This window comes from Eutrigla gurnardus, assembly GCF_963514095.1.
Source record: "Eutrigla gurnardus genome assembly, chromosome: 1".
NCBI lineage: Eukaryota > Metazoa > Chordata > Actinopteri > Perciformes > Triglidae > Eutrigla > Eutrigla gurnardus.
In genome coordinates this window covers 3,666,140-3,684,494 of record NC_139915.1, presented here as the reverse complement: position 1 = coordinate 3,684,494, position 18,355 = coordinate 3,666,140, and the positions used below count along the sequence as shown (strand labels likewise).

Sequence of the window (18,355 nt, the reverse complement as noted above, 5' to 3'; positions counted from 1 at the left end):
ATTGTCTATAAACCTGAGTATACATTTTCAAATAAAGCTGATTTGTATGTTATAATTGATTTCCCCTTTGACACACAAATCTCACTAGTTTGGAGGCAAACAGCTGTTGATGATTTCATGTGACATGAATATTAAAACACGCCCGTCGACAAAGACTGTGAACTGGAAGCACAGGTGTTTGAGCGACGGCCCTGAGGTGGTGAGGGACCTGATGGGTGTTACTGGGGATGCTGATGTCTGCCAGTGGCTTTCACTGGTTACAGTTGGTCCTTATGAACTACAGATCATCACTGGTAATGACAAGTCCATTGGCGCTGGGGTTCTCCAGAGTCAAGTCATCCTCAAAGTCTTCCTATAGGAGACAGAAACACGCAGAAAGAAAAAATAAGCAGACTTTCAGACAGAGTTTCTATGTTGAACAATGATGTCTCTGATTGTTTTCTCCCAGCCATCTTTGTTGTGGCGGAACAGCGCCCCTCCTGTAATGTATGGCAAATGTCAATGGGTTTGTGTGGTGACAGGTGGTATTGCACCGCGGCCGTCTCTTCCAAAGGAAGCAGCTGATTGGCGCACCTTGATTAGCGACATGAGCGGCAGGTCTCCGGTGAGGGCGTCGCCGGTCTGAAGCTGCTTTCACGTCAAGTTGAGAAAGTGAGCAAGTAGTATACATGAAACAAACGGCGGGTTTTCAAAGCTGCACCGGGAATATATTAGCTACGTTACGTGCTTTAGCGAGACTTAAGTTAGCTAGCTTAAGTTAGCTAGCTTAATTTAAGGTTAGCCGGTTAAAAGCAAACGGCTCAACATTGACTCCGAAACTGGACCAGAAAGAGGACCGGGTTCCAGGACTTGGTGAAGGACTTGGTGAAGGACTTGGACACCGAATAAATCAAACGAGGAAGACAGTTGGTCACGTGACTCTCTGGATACAATGGCGGACTTCTTCAAACGGAGGGCGGGGTGAGTCTTTTTTTTTTTTTTTTTTTTTTTTTTAGTGAGTCGAACACGCCCCCCTGCTCGCGCCGTGACGTCACCTGGTTGATCAATGAACTAACGTTTACTATTACTATTATATACGCAGTTATTGTTTACATGTTGCTTGTAATGTGATTCAGCTGCTGTCTTCCGCCAGTCATTGCAGCTGAAGTTGGTCTGACCTTTGACATATTAGGTCTCTCTCTCTCTCTCTCTCTGTCTCTGTCTCTGTCTCTCGCTCTCTCTCTCTCTCTCTAGGCTGTGCTATAGTAATGACATTGCACTTTAATAACTTTAATAAGAAATGCTGCTCTCCTGCTGCTTATTTAATTGTGTAAGTGGAACAACATAATCTACCAATTTTTAAAAAATTGAAGGAAAGCCTATCATTATTCCATTGTTGATAAAGTGTGTATTTTATTTGCAACTAGATAAGAAGATATGCGTTTACATCTTTACGATGGATAAAAACACGGGTAAATCATGCATAGAATGTATTGAAATGTATTGAAACATAATTTTGTAACGTCATCCTCACTTGGAAACTGAAAAATGTGGTTTAGTGTGGAGTATCATGATGCTTTAGCATTGTTTCCTGCATTTTAAATGGCAAAATTACGAGGTTAACGTAACTTATTAACAATGTTGTGCTCTCAAAGTGGTGAAGTATAAGTATATTTACTCAAGTACTGTACTTAATAATGATGACAATTTGTAAAAGGTCCGAAGTCGTGGCTGTGAGTTTGCGTGTATTCACCTTTTTGCGTTGACTTTTTATGCAATAGCGCTGCTTAACACACCTTTTCCTCCTTATTCCTACTCTACGTACAATTTCAAACCCTCTTCACTCAGAGCAGCTGTCAATCACAGCTGTCTTTTAATACTATCAAAGTAAGTAAATAAATAAATAATTTATTTCCTAATCAAAAATCACTACTACTACTATAAACTGTAATGTCAATTATAGTCTAAAAGAAAATCGAAAGTGGAAAAACTTGTAATGGGCAGGTCAGGTTTTAAAAAATTGGAAATTAGAATCAGCCATGAAAATAGCACTGGATGTATCTCAAATATAATATATGTGTATATATTTCTGGCTTTACTCCCGGTGGTATGAAAAACTTGCTGCTGCACTTTTCTCGTATGAACAAAATACCCATTATTGTGTGATTTTTACGTTGTGTTTCTTTGGAAGCAGAGCTGCATGTGTCTGTGTGTTATTGCTTACTTCTGGTTTGGCTTTGTAGTCTTTCTCTGTGCTGCGATAGGACACCACGTGGATCAGAGTGTAGACTCTGTAAACAGAGACCAGGATGAAATATACGTTGCAAAATATGGGAAATAAGAAACTGAGATTTTTATTTACCACAGTATAAAACCTTCATTATCTTAATTGAGATAAGTGTTTTCCTGCTTAGTTTAAGGTCGGTCTGCAAGTTAGCTGTGAGGCTGTCAAATACAAGTCTCATATTCCAAAAAAGTAGTGAATGTGAATCAAAATCCAGTTTGTGTGTGTACCTGTGATATAACATGGCCAGAAACTGGACAACGAGAAGAACAGCAAAAGACAACAGGAACATCAAACTGAGAGGCTCCACCTGTCGGACACAAAATGACAGTAATTACTTTAAGGAGGAATTACAGCAGCAGTGACAAACATTCAAAAAGAAACCACAGTCCTCTTTTAAGTAAGTAAGTGTGTGTGTGTGTGTGTGTGTGTGTGTGTGTGTGTGTGTGTGTGTGTGTGTGTGTGTGTGTGTGTGTGTGTGTGTGTGTGTGTGTTGTGTGTTGTGTGTTGTGTGGTGTGTGTCCCAACCTTGAGGATTTCGCCAGATTCAGTTCCGTTTGGGAAATATTTCGGGATCTTGATGCTGATGACATCATTCCCGATGGCTTGCAGGAAGAAGGTAGCTACCACCCACAGCACATTGATGATGAAATACAGGAAGACTGCCTGTGGGGAGGAAAGATACTTTATTATTTAACTACTTTTCATACTTATTACTAATTACATGTCAATTGTAGTACCTGTAATATGAATGGGCAAAAGTAGAGAAAAGTATGCATACAAAATGGACCAGCTGTGATTAATGACCTCAAAATACCTAAAATGTCCTTTCTTTGGTCATTGGCATTCCCGTTGCAAACAACCAGGATGTTTGCTAAATAATACAAAAAGCCAACCATAGCCATTGTGTGAGACTAGATATCTATCTTGAATATCATGGTGTATGTGTTGTCTTTTCCTGGTTTTAATGGTTGCGTTAGATAAAGATAAACACAATATGCAATTTTCTGTAGAGATGCACAGATAGACTTTTCCCCCCCAGTTCTGATTCTGATAAGCAAGACAAAAGAGCTACAAAGTCTCCAATGTTTTTTGTATTTTTGTCACAGCCACACCAGTCAGAAGAACGATAAACATGAATAGATCGTCCATCCATCCATCCATCCATTGTCTACCGCTTATCCTGTATTCAGGGTCGCGGGGGGGCTGGAGCCGATCCCAGCTGTCATTGGGCGAAGGCAGGGTACACCCTGGACAGGACGCCAGTCCATCACAGGGAGACATGTAGAAACAAACAACCATTCACACTCACATTCACACCTACGGGCAATTTAGAGTCAGCAATGAACCTATCCCCATCCTGCATGCCTTTGGACTGTGGGAGGAAGCCGGAGAACCCGGAGAGAACCCACGCTTACACGGGGAGAACATGCAAACTCCACACAGAAGGAACCCGGGCCCGACATGAATAGATCTATAAAGCAATTTTCTTTGGCCACTCCCTTTCTTTATCAGACCCCTCAGTCGGCTCGCTACTATCAATACACACTTTAGACAGTTCAATGAATACTTCGATGCACACGTCATGCCAGACTGAATGTATGCAATAAACAAGTAAGAGACACATTTGCATGAACCATAAACGTGGACAGCTGACCTTGTTGCGTAGTGACTTTAGTTCTCTGGTGACGTCCTCCAGATGTGCTTTGGTGTCAACGATCGGTTTCAAATAGCGTTCCAGTAACTTGTCCCAGAAGTCTTCCTCACCCTAAACACACAGACATTTTCAGGATTTATTTCACTTTAGGTCAAACTGGAGATTTCCAGATTTCCAAGCGGCACTGACTGTGTTAAAAGTGTTCACTTCTCATAGAGCCAGGGATCAGCATCTTACCTCATCAAGTCTTTGTACTTGCGGGGCAGTGAGTGTTTTCTTGATCGCTGCGGTTACTCTTTTCTCTAATTTCTCCATTCTACTGGTTCTGAGGATACGCCGAGACTGGGAGATGGAGAGAGTCAGTGACTCAGTGATGCAATAATTATAAGAGAGACAGAACAGGGGGGCATCAGTCTCCTTTTTTTTAAGTTTAGTTTTCAGAAAATGAAAAGCCTCCGAAATAAAAGCACTCACTGTAGCATTGTTTGATAAAGCAACAGAAATAGATGAAAAAAGAGAATATTTCACATGATTGCCTGTTATTATTATTATTATGATTATTATTATTCTTCTTACATGCTCTTCCAGTGCATATTCCAGCTCCTCCAGCTGGCTTTCTGACAGAACATCTTCAGGCCCCACTTCACTCAGCTGTCCGTTGAGAGTGTCTGTTAACATCAAGACCAACTCCTCACACACGTCATCCTCATTTTTGTTACGGAGTGTGTACCTGAGGACAGAAAACGGACAAAAATAACTGAAATTATACAAAAAGCACGACCGTGCACTAAAATGACATAAGAACTACGAGCAACATGGATCCTTCCTTCATTTTAATTCAATATTCAAGGCTGCTAACTCTTCTGGGTGGCTGTAAAAGGCTCTATAAGAAAGGATGCAAACTAGTTCATTTATTTTCATTGATATTCAGTGTTCATTTTCTGCAAATTTGTGGATATTGACAAAAGCCTGGTTATTAAGAATATAATGTTAATTTTCACCGTATTTGTTCTTGTAGATTCCTCTTCATGTTGGCATAAGTAAGCTTCTTCAAAAACTCGTCTTTCACTGGCCACACCCACTCTGCATAAACACACACACACACACACACACACACACACACACACACACACACACACACACACACACACACACACACACACACACACACAATAAGGTCATTATAGTATGCTATACTTGGTCCAGCATAATGAATTGTATGAATGACAGCATGTCATATTAATACACTGTGCTACTCACCACTGAAAGGACGCACCTCTGTTTCCTCTTGGTCAGCAATCATTACGTCTTCCTCATGGTCCTCCTCAGATACACTCTGTGATATAATCCTTTTGTTGACACTGTCATTGCTGCACACAGGCGCACACACACACACACACACACACACATGTGAATGTTGGGTCGTATGGATTTCATAGTTCCTGTGTATGTGTGCCTTTGCCTTTACAAGCACCATCTGAATGTATGTCAGCAGTTTGTAGTGCTGAGTTTGTGTGCATGCTGTGTTCATAATGTCATGAATGACAGTTTGGAAAAATGACTGATTAACTTAATAGCAGGTTTGTGATGGATCGACTGAAATATTTAGTTAATTTATTGATAAACCGAGGAGAAGAAAAGGCAAATACCTGTTAATGGAAGCCGTTTCATTGCTTCCTGTCTTCTTGCTTGGTTTGTCAGTTGGAGTTTCCTGAGCTCCTTCCAAAGCTTCTTCTCTGGTTATGTCCACATTGGCTTGAGGCTCCATCTTTGCCTGTGGAGTTGTTGAGGCCTGCGTGGTGATTGGAAGGGGAGGGGCTTGCTGTGCAGTCTGGCCAGTGATCTGTCGAAGCATCAGATTCTCCGTTTCCTGTGTTATCTGTAAAGCAATAGGATACCACGAATGAGTCTATGTTTTCATTCACTGAAAGGCTTGCCGGCAGCGGTTAGCGGTACCTGTAACTTCATATCCCAGCAGCAGAGTCTACAGTTTCTGTCACACAGAATATTATGGTTCTTCTTCTGTTCTCCTTCTCCCCTGATGAGCAGTGAGACAAATATACACTCATTAAAATACAGACGGATACAGTGAGTACAGTATGTGATCATTGGAATGTAGATTGGCATACATTTGATCAAATGAATTCCCTGCTGGCTCTTATCATCTGTTGGATACGTGAATCATTGGGTAACAATAGTCTGCTACCACCACAACCCAAACTGGATGTGCAGAGGATAACGGATGGATGACTGCAGGGATATCATCAGATTAAAGTCTAAAACCACATTTTAAGAGAACTAGGTTCTGTGTGGTAACGGATGTGAAAGTGAAACGGGATAGGCAGCCGTTTTTAATGCTTTTCCTTCTCCTAATCCTACCTTTACATCCTCCCTGATGGCTTCGGATCGATGATTAGATTTGTACATTGCTGGCTGCTTCTCTTTGCTTAATAATTAAGTAATCAAGAATGAAGTAATTAGGAGAGGAATCAATAATGCAAATGATTGTTTGCAGCGGAGAGTAGTGTACCACTACTCCCTCTACCAATGATCAGTACATTACTTGTTAGTTTCCCTTGTGCCCCAGGACACATTGTGCATGTTAACCAGTGAGTAGATGGTCAGTAGAAGGTATCCACTGGGGATACAGATGAAATACATCAGACCATAGATAATCATCCCTGGAGGAGAACATAAGATACAACCACTGAATATACAACTGCCATTTAAAAAAAAAAAAAAAAAAATAGCATGAAAATGTGAAAATAATGTAAAATAATCAAACCATACCACACTCCTCTGGGTGTAGTAGAGCTGTCACTGCATACATGATTGTCATAGAAACCAGAAACAAGCCCGTGGGGGTCAGGAACGTGCCCTGAATCACCATGTCACCTAGAAGGGCATTTATGGGGTTAAAACACATTCACTAAATCACAAAGTCACATCCAGCAATGAGAAGTCACAAAGAGCTTTTACTCACCGATGATGGAAAACAATGATGCCGTCATAAGGAACGCATACAGAACACTCATAATGGCAGCGATGGTTATTTGGTTGTTAGACTTGGCTACGAAGCAGATGATGATGTAGAACACCGGAGGAATGCTAGCGACGATGATGGAAAGTGTACCAGTCATCTTGAAGACAAACTGAAAAGCACCTGGCAGGCAAAGTTAAGAACAGATACACAAAGATTATTAATACAGATTTGCAGGGCAAAGGGAGTTAATTCTATAATCTGTATTTGATTAATTTTTCGATCCAGTCTTCCCAGATGCCGTCTCATTTGTTCCAATGAAAATAATTACAAAAATCAGGGAAAAATCTTACGGTGTGCCTGTTTCCACGATCCATATTTACAAACCAAGCTATCAGAATATGACATGAAATAACGCATACATGCCATCAATGAACAACTACACATAAAGTTAAACACACCAAAAAGATTTTCAGTCTCTCCGTTCATAAACTTGACCTAGTTGATCCATTCAACACTCATTGACACAGAAAAAGGGCAGATGATGATGAGAGAAGCAGGGACAAAGAAGTAGAGGAAAAGTAAAGGTTTACCCCACTGCAGTCATTAGACAACCTCCAAGAGGGCTTTAAGGGATGACCCTTAACCTACCTGCTATCATGAGAGTCACAGAAGCCGGACCGAGGATGGAGGAACCAACCGTGAACATCTGGTAGAAGATGTAAAGATTGGAGATGGATGCGTTCCTCTTCACTGTCTCGGCCCCACTGTGGTTTAAGTCACAACCACACAAAAGTTCATATTGATTCAATGCACATGTCATCGTAAACAGATGAGAGGACTGACTGAGAACGTATAGCCCATAGGGATTAATCTCACTCTTGAGAAACAAATAGAATCAAATTATAGGAGATTTTCTTTAATTTAATTAAAAAGGATGTAAATTTGACTATTAACAGTATTGAACCCAGACCTGCTGAGAAGGTCCAGTGTATTAGCTAGTGTAGATGGTCCCCATCGTCTCCTCTGGTTGTAAAACTCCTTGAACTCTTGTGGTGAGTTGGTGTATGCATCTGATGCAGCATTGTATTCGACACGCCACCCTTGTTGCAGTAGCAAAGTACACAGCCATCGATCCTCCCCTAGACACACACACAGGCACACACAAGATGCAAAAACACGGTCAAAGAGACCAAAGGCTTCAAGGCGAGATGAATCCGGTCGGTGCACTTCTCTACCAACCTTGGTCATATTGCACATATTCTGAAGCTCTGGTTGCAGTAGTTGTGTATCTCTTCAATACGTTGTCATCCATTAAGGCTGATCCTCGAAACAGACTGAAACATCCCGGACTGCACAGCACAGAGCCAAACACATGCTCTGCTGTCTTCTGCAGCCAGTGGCCTACTGCATACTCAAACTTCTGGTACCACACCATGGGACCTGATGGCAGCAGTGGGATGATGAGCAGACCATTCACAGGACAAATTCATCCAGAGGATGATCATTCAGAAAGTATCTCTTTTTCCTCAGTCATGTTTAGGGTTGTGAAAGTCTATCCCAACACACATTGTGTCTGCTGGACAGTCCCATCTTCACAAAGCCCTCTGACTTGTATGAGGACTGTATGAGGAGCAGTGCTTGTTGGCCGATTGCTGTGACTTTTTCTTGAAAAACGTTACAACATGGCACGGGGGTGAGAGCGAGGATACACTCATTTATCAATATAATGTTTACTCTGTTTTTGTAAAAGCGTTTTTCAATTTGTGAACAAATATAATGAATGCAACATTATTTAAAAGTTTTCTGAATCTGCTCTTTTGAGTCACAGAATATTATTTTCCTTTTTTTTGTTACATTAGCTCCCGTGCCTCAGCTCGGCATGCATACCTCGCTGTCTGACTGGCTGGTGTTGATTCCAGGCTAAAGAAAATATATTATTAAGTAAATAGAGTGATACTCCTATGCAGACAAGCACTTTTAATCATTAACATTTCATTAACTTGAACCTTGTATGACCAAATAAAGACTTACTTACCCATACCAGTAGGATGGATTCTACCGCATGCTGCACCTACACTGTTATACATCCTCAACCTGTCAATGAAAGTAGCTTTTAAATGACTTAAATATGTTTTATATGCAAGAATAACTGAAACACTGATTTGTCCATCACTGACCTGTCTACAAGCAAAATAACAGCTTTAGGTTGGAAGTCTGTGTCTCCGTCCAGAGCCAGGATGTAAGTGTTGTCATCTGAGATGAATTTCCTCTTGAAGTCATTGTCATGCTGCGGTAACAGGAAAACCTCCCCGTACATAGAGACCATACTTTCTCTGCATGGGTTATGCTGGCGCTGGACAGAACAGGTTAGATTAGATTTTACACATTATGCACAGACTCACAAAATCATTTTTTTTTACACAAAACAGAAAAGTCTTACTGTGAGCTTCTGAGGGTTCTTGACAATGTAGCCTTTCCAGCCGAGTAGATAGTATAGATACATAATCTGAAAGTCATAAACAGTAATGTATAGTGTGAAAGACATGAGTGCAATTTAAATGATGTATTTGCCCTCTAAAAACGTTACCAGATGGAACTTAATTTGACTTAACTTGAAGTCAGTCTTCCAGTGTTAAAACATTCATTATAGAAAAAGCCTAAGATCATAATTAATTCTCATAGTTGTATAATGATCATGAGAATACACCCTGAAGAAGGCTTGAAGCTACCTGTGGGTTGTGATTTGGCTCGATCTTAACAGGTATCAGCATTGTCAATGATTTCAATATTTCACAATAAATTAGCTGTCTGATTAAAGACTTTCTAACTTTAATACAATATATCTATTTTTACATTTCAAGCAGCTTTTAAGTAATTTATTGAGAAAATAATCCATTCTGATTGGATATGCCCAGCTATGTATTTTAGTAATGCCCTGTGTCATACTCATCCACTGAATGGCATGTTGTGCTATGATACTTTTAGGATAAACCATACCTGGGACCATCTTTTCTTGTTCCTGATGAGCTGTTTGTCTTTTAGGTGAACATAGAGCATGTTGCCTTCTGGCATTACAAACATCAATCTGCCACCATAGGGGGTCTCGATGATCGCCACTTCATCAGGCTCTTTGTTGGTAAACACCCTGAATGGATGGAAGGATATATGGCTGGTTTAGAAAGACAGACAGATGGATAGATACCTGTAAAAGATAGATGGTAGATGGATAATCTCACCTATAAACCTCTATGACAACATGGATCAAGTCAGTAACGTAAGAGTTAACCACCCTCCTTCCTGTGTCCTTTTCGGTCATGAAGGCATCGTCTACATAAATGTGACACTCAAAGTCAAAACAGTCCTTATGGTCCTCCTTTGGATCACCTCGGTAGCGGTCCAACCTGAAACAACCACAAACAGCTGTAACAATACTGCACCTACTCACTAGTAGTATTTTCTTTTTTTGTACAAGCCATCAAACCATGAAAGGGAATACATAGGATAATGCAATTTCAAAGGCTAAACAGATCAAATATTGTCAATCCTTGAATATTTTAAGTCATACATGAACTTAATTCCTAATTCATGCCTCTGCACCTGTATTCACACACAACAATGACATCATATCATACTAAAATGCCCTGGAGTAAACCCATGTCGTGATACACCGAGGTGTCTGCAGTGTCTCCAACCTGAACTTGGAGGTGAGGATTTTCAGCATTTCATCATAGGTTTCATGCCACATGGTGGCACAAAGATAGATGACGCAGTTCTGTAGGTCGTCATGGCTGTGAAGGAGGGGAGAGGGGAGGTTTTCAGCAGAAGCTTTAGACATTTCATCTTGGAACCATCTCCAGTCTGGGAAACGGCTAGGAATCTAGGAAACAGCTTTGCTATGGCGACTGTTTCAGACCCAAGGAGCCAATGATATTTATACTTGAACCACATTCGTAGATTCAACGTTGTGTTGCAAAACAAATGTTGTTGATTCTAACCTTCTTACCTGTTCAAAAATATGACCACAGTATAATAAAATACCAAATGAAACAACTGGGGAAACTGATCTCAGACCCCTCACCTCTCTTGGTTTCGGGCTCGTGGCACCTTCATCTTGGTGTTGAGGAGCAGAGACAGGTCAATGAAAGCAGATTCGTAGAGGCGACGGACAAACAGCTGAGAGGTTCTCTCAATACGCTGGACCTAAGACGGTGTGAAACCGAAGAGGGATTTAGGTGCACGTCCATCTGCCTGATCTTAACACAAGAAGTCCCTGGGTCGATCAAGTTACCAGTACAATGCTAGTGGGCTGTAGTTTTTCATTTATTATTTCATTCAGAACCTATTTCTTTGAAGGGTCTGTCCATCAAAATTACATTAATTGATTAATTAATTGTGTGTGTGTGTGTGTGTTCAGTACCTTAATCTTCCATACGTAGTAGGTACACGTGACGAAGCCTAACCACATACACACTCCCTCCAGTGCCAGCATTGAAAAAGGCCATTGCAGGTAGTAGCTGTCAATCAAATAGTCCATAATCATTTTGAGAACAATATAAGTAAATTGAGTATGTACTACATAGGTTACTTTGCATTATATGTGATTTTAAGAAATTTACACACATTAAGAAACATATTGAACCACAGAGGCTGCATGAATTATCTATGAATTATATATAATAAGCAGTTAGGGAGCACAACTGCTTACGTAATTGAACCCGATACAACACACAAACGTACCTGTTGAGTGAAGTTCGACAAATGCTCCTTGTGATTTCCAGTAAAACAACAGGAGTTGTGTTCTTATAGCTCAAGGGGGCCAGACTTTCACAAAACTCTGCAATGGAAACAGCTCAATGTTTTACGCTTTTGGTAATAATTGAAATGTTTCTTAGTCTTATCAGACAGAGCTTCCCAGGCTGACAACATTTGCCTTCCAAATATATGAGCAGCTTGTAAGATTTATCATAATTCACCACATGACTGAGCAGGTTTAGCTTATGTTTCAGCTTTCTGTTGCATGACTAAAATAACAGAATTAAACAAACTTGGCCCAAACAAAAATACTTTTAAGCAGAGCACCATCCATTCTGGATATTTGAACAGGAAACTCACCCGTGATGCTCCCGTGCTGCACTCCAGGGTCCAGTTCCTCTGCCTGGGTTATGAAGAGTATCATTCCCAACAGCAGCACTGCAGGTCCTGTGCAGCACACTGGCAGTGCAAAACTCATTCTGACAGCATGGATCTTACAGGCCACCACGCCGAACCAGTGGCAGGCTGCTGAGCAGAAGGCCTGGTGCAGGAGGCAAAAGGAATATATACTGCTGTCAGGGGGCGCAAAATAAAACGTTTCAATTCAGCCAGTTACTTTAGCTTATCCTTGAGTGTCAGATCCGAGTCCAATCACTGGTTGAGTGAAACCTGATGGAACTATGAAGACGCATCGTGGGAGAGTTTTAGTACTTCTTAAAAGTAGTGCTTTTGACTAGATCAGAACGGGAAATACATCTTTTCATCACCAGAAACAGTGGTCAGATTAAACTTAAATACCAGCTACTGAATGCAAGTCACCCGGTCCCCTAAATCAGTGTCAGAGGTTCGACACCTGCTTTTTTAAGATGTTGACAATTTAGAATAGACCCCAAGCTTTCTGTATTCACTTACTTGTAAGAAAAACAGCACAAGTCCTATTTGCAGTAATTCCCAGTCCTCATTCTCCAGGTTAAAGTTTTCCCATATGATGGATTTCTCAATAAGGACATGGTAAAGCAGGTATACGCCTCCTACAACAGAATACACATTATCACTGATGGAAAAGAGAAAATGCAATAAAGTTAAGATGTAAAAAGTACTATATTAAAACAAATATTAAAAGGAAATGTAGCATACAGTAAAAAAAAAAAAACGTATAAAAAGGGCACAATGTGTTCTAATAGGTCAACATGAAATGAGTACTGATTTGAAGTAGTAAGAAGAACCATGGTGACATTCATGTAAATATAAGGAAATAAGGCTGTTGTATAGAAAGACTTAAGCAAATGGCTTTAAAACATTTAAAACAACAATTGAAAAGTGGAGAACATCCTCCACAAACCATTTGCATTTCCTGTTGAAATGAGATGTTTTCTTCAGTGTTGTATGTTGGTTGATGGAAGATAATTTACCTATCACTATAATCCTTAGAATACTGCTGATGACAAACACAAAGTCCCTGAATCCATCCAATTCTGACAGTGTGTCCTGCAAAGAGATGAGATTGTGTCAAGTTAATAACATTGTGTGTGTGTATGTATATGTATATATATATGTGTATATATATATATATATATATATATATAAATTACAGTAGTTCTAGTTTGAAGGTTGGTGCAGTGAAGACAACAATAGAACCACGATAGAAAAACATTATACCCTCATGCGATTAGTAGCCTGCAATGGATTTTCCCACCAGCAGAGGGAGATGAGGAGTGAAGAGAAAATTCCAATTCCAATGTAGATAAAACAGTCGGGGCTCTGTCGATCCACATATGATGATACACGCACGTAGTAGTCAGCCCCCAGGAGGCAGTAACCTGTTAGTTAATCAGTTAGTTGGTTAGTTATGTACTCGACCTGTTAGTTAGTGGTTCTGTTATGCAGCTAGTTAGTTGGTAGCTCTATCACACACTGTTAAATATCAAATTATTGGGAAAAACAAAAAAATCTAATCAGGTTTGTCAATGTTGTCATGACACTTATTGACTCTTACATAATTAATCTGAGTCATTAAGAGGGTGGCAGGTTTACTGAACCACATCTTCCTAGTTCTGATTTAGATGGGAAGACATGTCAGCGTGGCTATTAAAACAATACCTCCTATGAGTTGGCAGAGTTTAAAAATGTAAATGGTATGTTTTTGTTAAGCTCTACTAGTAATCTTAGTATCAGACAGTGACGTGGATAGATGGTAAATATAAAGAGTTACCAGCGATGGTGAGAATGAGGGAGCAGATTGGGAAGAGGATTTTCCATGAATCACTCTGTAGTCTGTAAACTATCTGCAAGATTGCAGAAACGATACAGACTCCTCCGCTGATGAAGAGGTTAGTCAACACATCGAACTGAGGCATAACGACGAGCACCAGGAGAGAAGTACCAAGAGACACCAGACACTCAATGGCACAAATCTGGAAACGATGCAAAGACACACATCATTACGCCTGAGGACCTCAACGATCTCTATGAGCTATAGAAATTAATCTTTTAGCATTTATTTAAAACCACGCTGCTGACACTGTTTTATAAATACAACTAACAATCAGGGTCAAATATGTTTCATGATCTGAGCAGCCAATTAGTCATAAATACTGAATGCAAAGAAATATTGCTGTAATACTCTTTCCTAAGGCCTACCATGTAATGTTGTAAATAAGAATATAATAAGCATTTTCCACAATCTTAGTCAGTGTAGTTACGCACAAAGCACATTACTAAATGAGTATGCTTTAGAAGTACGTACGAACGCCATCATCTTCATGTTGGGCTGCACGAAGCTCTTGAAGGCACACCTCCACAGTGATTTCATGAACACCAGGAAGTTGGGGCAGACGAGACAGAAGACCAGCATCAGCATGTAGAACTGTCTCTCCTTTGGGGTGCGCAGGGAGGTCGGACTGGACAGCGTCGACAACACCAAGAGCGAGCCCTGATGAACAGAGACCAAGAGTATGTCAAAGAAAACCAGAGATCAGACAGAAGACCCAAAAGCATATATTATATACCAGTTATACAATGAACCTATTTATCTCTATTTATTTTGAGTGACATTTTCAAGAGACCCGAAGAAAGTCCATTTACTTGATCACTGTCCTTTTTCTTTCGAGTGCAGTTACAGTAAATGTCTGTGTGTTGCAGTACTCCCATGTACTATTATATAAAACAGACCTAGTGGAAACCACTTCCTGGACACATGATCGTTGATGTAATGCAGTCACTTACCCTCACACCAATAACAAAGTTCATAAGGTTGAACAATATTCACTCATTTAACCTTTGTATGTACTTGAGAGATCATTGAGAGGCAATTACAAAAGTAAATTACAAAAACAAAGAAAAAGGAAAACAAAACAATGACATATACACACAGAAAATAGGCAACCCAATTACATCAAATAATTACCTGTTTAATGAGGGAAATACTTGGATAAATATTCAGATATTTCAGATGCTCTTACCACTTTGATTACACAGGAAAACAGAGACTTTGATATTTAGGGGATGCATTGTTTTATGACTGAGCATAGTCCTGTGATTCATCATCAAGAACGGGAAAGAGAAGGGGAATAGAAGCAGACGACGCAAATGCATAATACAACATCAACCATTTGAGCATCAATACTCTAATCTGGATTGAAACTACCCAATTAGTGATGCATGTTCTTCTGAGCCTCAACACCAATGAATGACCTTCAATAGTTGGACTGACCTTGGCGATAATGGCACTAGTCAGGACAGCCAGCCCGACAATGGCAGCCACCAGTTTCTGGGCGAGTTGGAAACATGTCCTCTTACTTTCCTTCTCAGCTCCTATCGGATTCAGCTGGAATGGATCCCACGTATCCCTGAGACACACACGGACACACACAATTTAGTGAGCTCTCGTCACAGTTAGATTATCGATCACCATCATATCCCAGATCACGTGACCAAGATAGCAGAGTGCCAGTCGGATCCACTGACTTTTAAACTGATGCTGGACTCTGGAACGTGTTTTGACCAACATTTAGTTCGTTCCTGTGTGAAATTCAGGGAAAACATTATGCTGCGTCGTTTCCTCAACAAGAGGCCACATTGCCCTGTTTCACAGAAGCTAATGAGACCAGATAAAGATGTTTACCATCATATAATCATGATGAGTCAAATGATTGGGGTGTGGCCTTAGGCGCTGGTTACGTCTTCAGGAGTTTCTAAAGATAATTATGATTCGTTTATTATTCTATCAATAAAACATAGCCGTAAGTTTCTATCAGGCTTGGTGCCCTCCCCCAATGCTGGCTCATTAATAATTATCAGGGTGTGGTTTGATAATGCTTGGTGATCTTTGACTTTGCCATAGCAACTATCAAAAATCCCAGCTAGTCCAGGTGAACCTGCTCTGCAGTATACTGTGTTTAAGCCATGCTGGAAGAAGGTGTGTCTGGGAGATCAGGGTGCAAGTGTGTGTGTGTGTGTGTGTGTGTGTGTGTGCACACAGTGACACACTCGTTTCTTCTTCATTACGCTTCCAAAAAGCCATCGTTTGTGTTAGATCCTCTATTTTAGATCCAATTTCACCCCACATACCCTGTCACTCGCCACTTTATTCACCAGTATGTCTTCCTGCCGCAGATCTTAAACATTAAAAAGAAATATGTGACTGGACCTGGAGACATAAAAGCTTCATGTATCGCACAGTATCTGAATTTATCTACCAACGGTCCTCTCCAGTCCAACTTGGTCAGTCGTCACACCCATATCGTATTCATAACTGACTCATAATCGTCCCCCGCCTTAGACATGCAATGGAATACATGGAATATTGATCTACTTTTACAAGACAAGTGAATAAAGATTCATTTCCTCGTTTCAGTTATGAATTTCTCATCCACACTGTAAAGTAGCTGAGTCATACTGTATGTTTGTTCAGATGGAGAACTCCGTTCTCGGCCTTTGTGCATCTCACAACCGATTGGTTCGTCATTCTGCGACTCGCGTATTTCACTCATCACAGTTGCAGTAACAGTTAATGTCGTCATTTGCTTGTATTCTCAGATCTTTACAGATGCCAAGCGTTTAAATGATGGGTTGGTGTTATTTTCCTATAAAACGGTGACATTGTCGTAAATTGGATAGCAAAACATGAATTAAGCATTTTACACGAAAGCCCTCTAAATTCAGAAAGCACCCTGTCGTTTGGACCTCAGCGATACATGTGATTAAAAGTGTAGTACGTATTTAACATTTCAAATGGAGCTGCGCTCCCCGAACAGCAGTCCGTATCTGCGGGGATGATATCAGCCACCGCAATAAAGAGAAGCGCAGCAGTGCATAATGGGACATTTACTGTTTCCTCAAACTGTGGCTTATACCAAATACAACCTGTAATAAAATACTTCATGATATGTCACTGGGCGCACAATTTAATTAGAATATCCATTGCCAATATCTATCTCGCTAACAATTGTCCTCCTAACAATGATGAAAAGGTTGATAGATTTGGATTGTGTGCCTACAGGAAGTGGAATGTCTGACTAGCTCAAAGCTAAACGATGTGTTGAATTCATTTCTTTCTAAATCTCTAAATCTGTCTGAGTAATGCAACCAATAACACAATATTAAAAACCTAATGCCTTGAACATGTAAAAAAGGTTTTAGTTAAAGGATTACCTGCACTGTTCTTAAAAAATAAGGAAGTCCACTTCTCCAAATTGTAAATCGTTACTTGTTCTTTACTTCTACTAAATAAATGACTGCATAAATGAAAGCAGTGCGAAACATTTACATATTAGACCATCTGGACAAACCCCTGGTCGTTTCTAACACTGGATAAATCTGAATGTATTTGTATACATTATGAACGGATGATACACCCTGAACATACAAACAGCATCTGAACATTTCTAATACTATAGTGTTCACACATCCAGTGAGGTTCATCCTCAATAACTTTTCAGTTTTCTCTAGATTTGGTGCAGAACTGGATACAACTGTTCTGATGTGGCATCTAATACTTAAATCTGGAGTGATTCATTGGTTGGCTGATTGAAGAAAAATACATTTTTTGTGTTAATTTCATGTTCCATATGATCCTAATGATGTCTCTAAAGTGTAACATTGGTCACCACCTCAAATAAAGCAGAAATTAATGTGATGATCAATCCCAGACTCCCCCAGTCTGTATATAAGTGTCCTACTAAAGGCTCTCCATTGATCTGATTGTGTGAGAATGAGTTTAGATCCTGATGGGCAGTGACGGGTGGAAGTAGACATGTAGTGTTCTTTGAGAAAACAAGAAACGCACTAATAAATGCAACACAACAGGGTAGTTTTTACCTGTGTCTTCCGTCTCTCTTCTTTCCTCTGTATTTAATTTCCTCCATCTTGCTCGTCTACTCCACTCCTTATGCCAGTCAATGTAAAGCATGTCAAAGAGGAAAAATATTCAAAGTTATTAAACTCCAGTGTATGTATCTTAAACTTTACTTTAACACGAGACAAATAAGAGACTTTCTTTGAATCATGGTCGTCATGACTTTGATGAAATTCTGTTTTGATATAAGAGGAATTTTACCTGATATTGAATTCTTTTGTTGATGAGATCTTTGTCCTCGTCAGCGATCCAACCTTCTCTTCACTCTTAAAGCCTCTTTCTTTAATTCACCTCCAACACACAGAAATGTCCTCCAAACTCAAACATCAGCAAATGTTTAATTGT

At 40.1% G+C, this 18,355-nt stretch overlaps 1 protein-coding gene across 1 annotated transcript; it reads right to left on the bottom strand.

Moving 5' to 3' along the window:
• Positions 1–237: 237 nt before the first annotated feature.
• On the bottom strand, positions 238–18,020 carry chs1 (chitin synthase 1; the record flags this gene model as incomplete). The annotated part of the gene is made up of 33 exons (XM_084005484.1): positions 238–352; positions 2,204–2,270; positions 2,494–2,573; positions 2,792–2,929; positions 3,921–4,031; positions 4,158–4,262; positions 4,497–4,650; positions 4,922–5,003; positions 5,610–5,799; positions 5,877–5,958; positions 6,484–6,601; positions 6,711–6,815; positions 6,904–7,083; positions 7,552–7,667; positions 7,874–8,042; positions 8,143–8,343; positions 8,939–8,997; positions 9,081–9,256; positions 9,344–9,409; positions 9,901–10,048; positions 10,140–10,304; positions 10,596–10,691; positions 10,982–11,103; positions 11,321–11,417; positions 11,641–11,737; positions 12,016–12,196; positions 12,568–12,686; positions 13,068–13,143; positions 13,315–13,475; positions 13,868–14,069; positions 14,402–14,587; positions 15,368–15,503; positions 17,974–18,020. 33 exons carry the CDS (start codon positions 18,018–18,020, stop codon positions 278–280), a joined length of 4,107 nt encoding a protein of 1,368 aa, XP_083861610.1. The 3' UTR covers positions 238–277.
• Between the last annotated feature and the right edge of the window lie 335 nt (positions 18,021–18,355).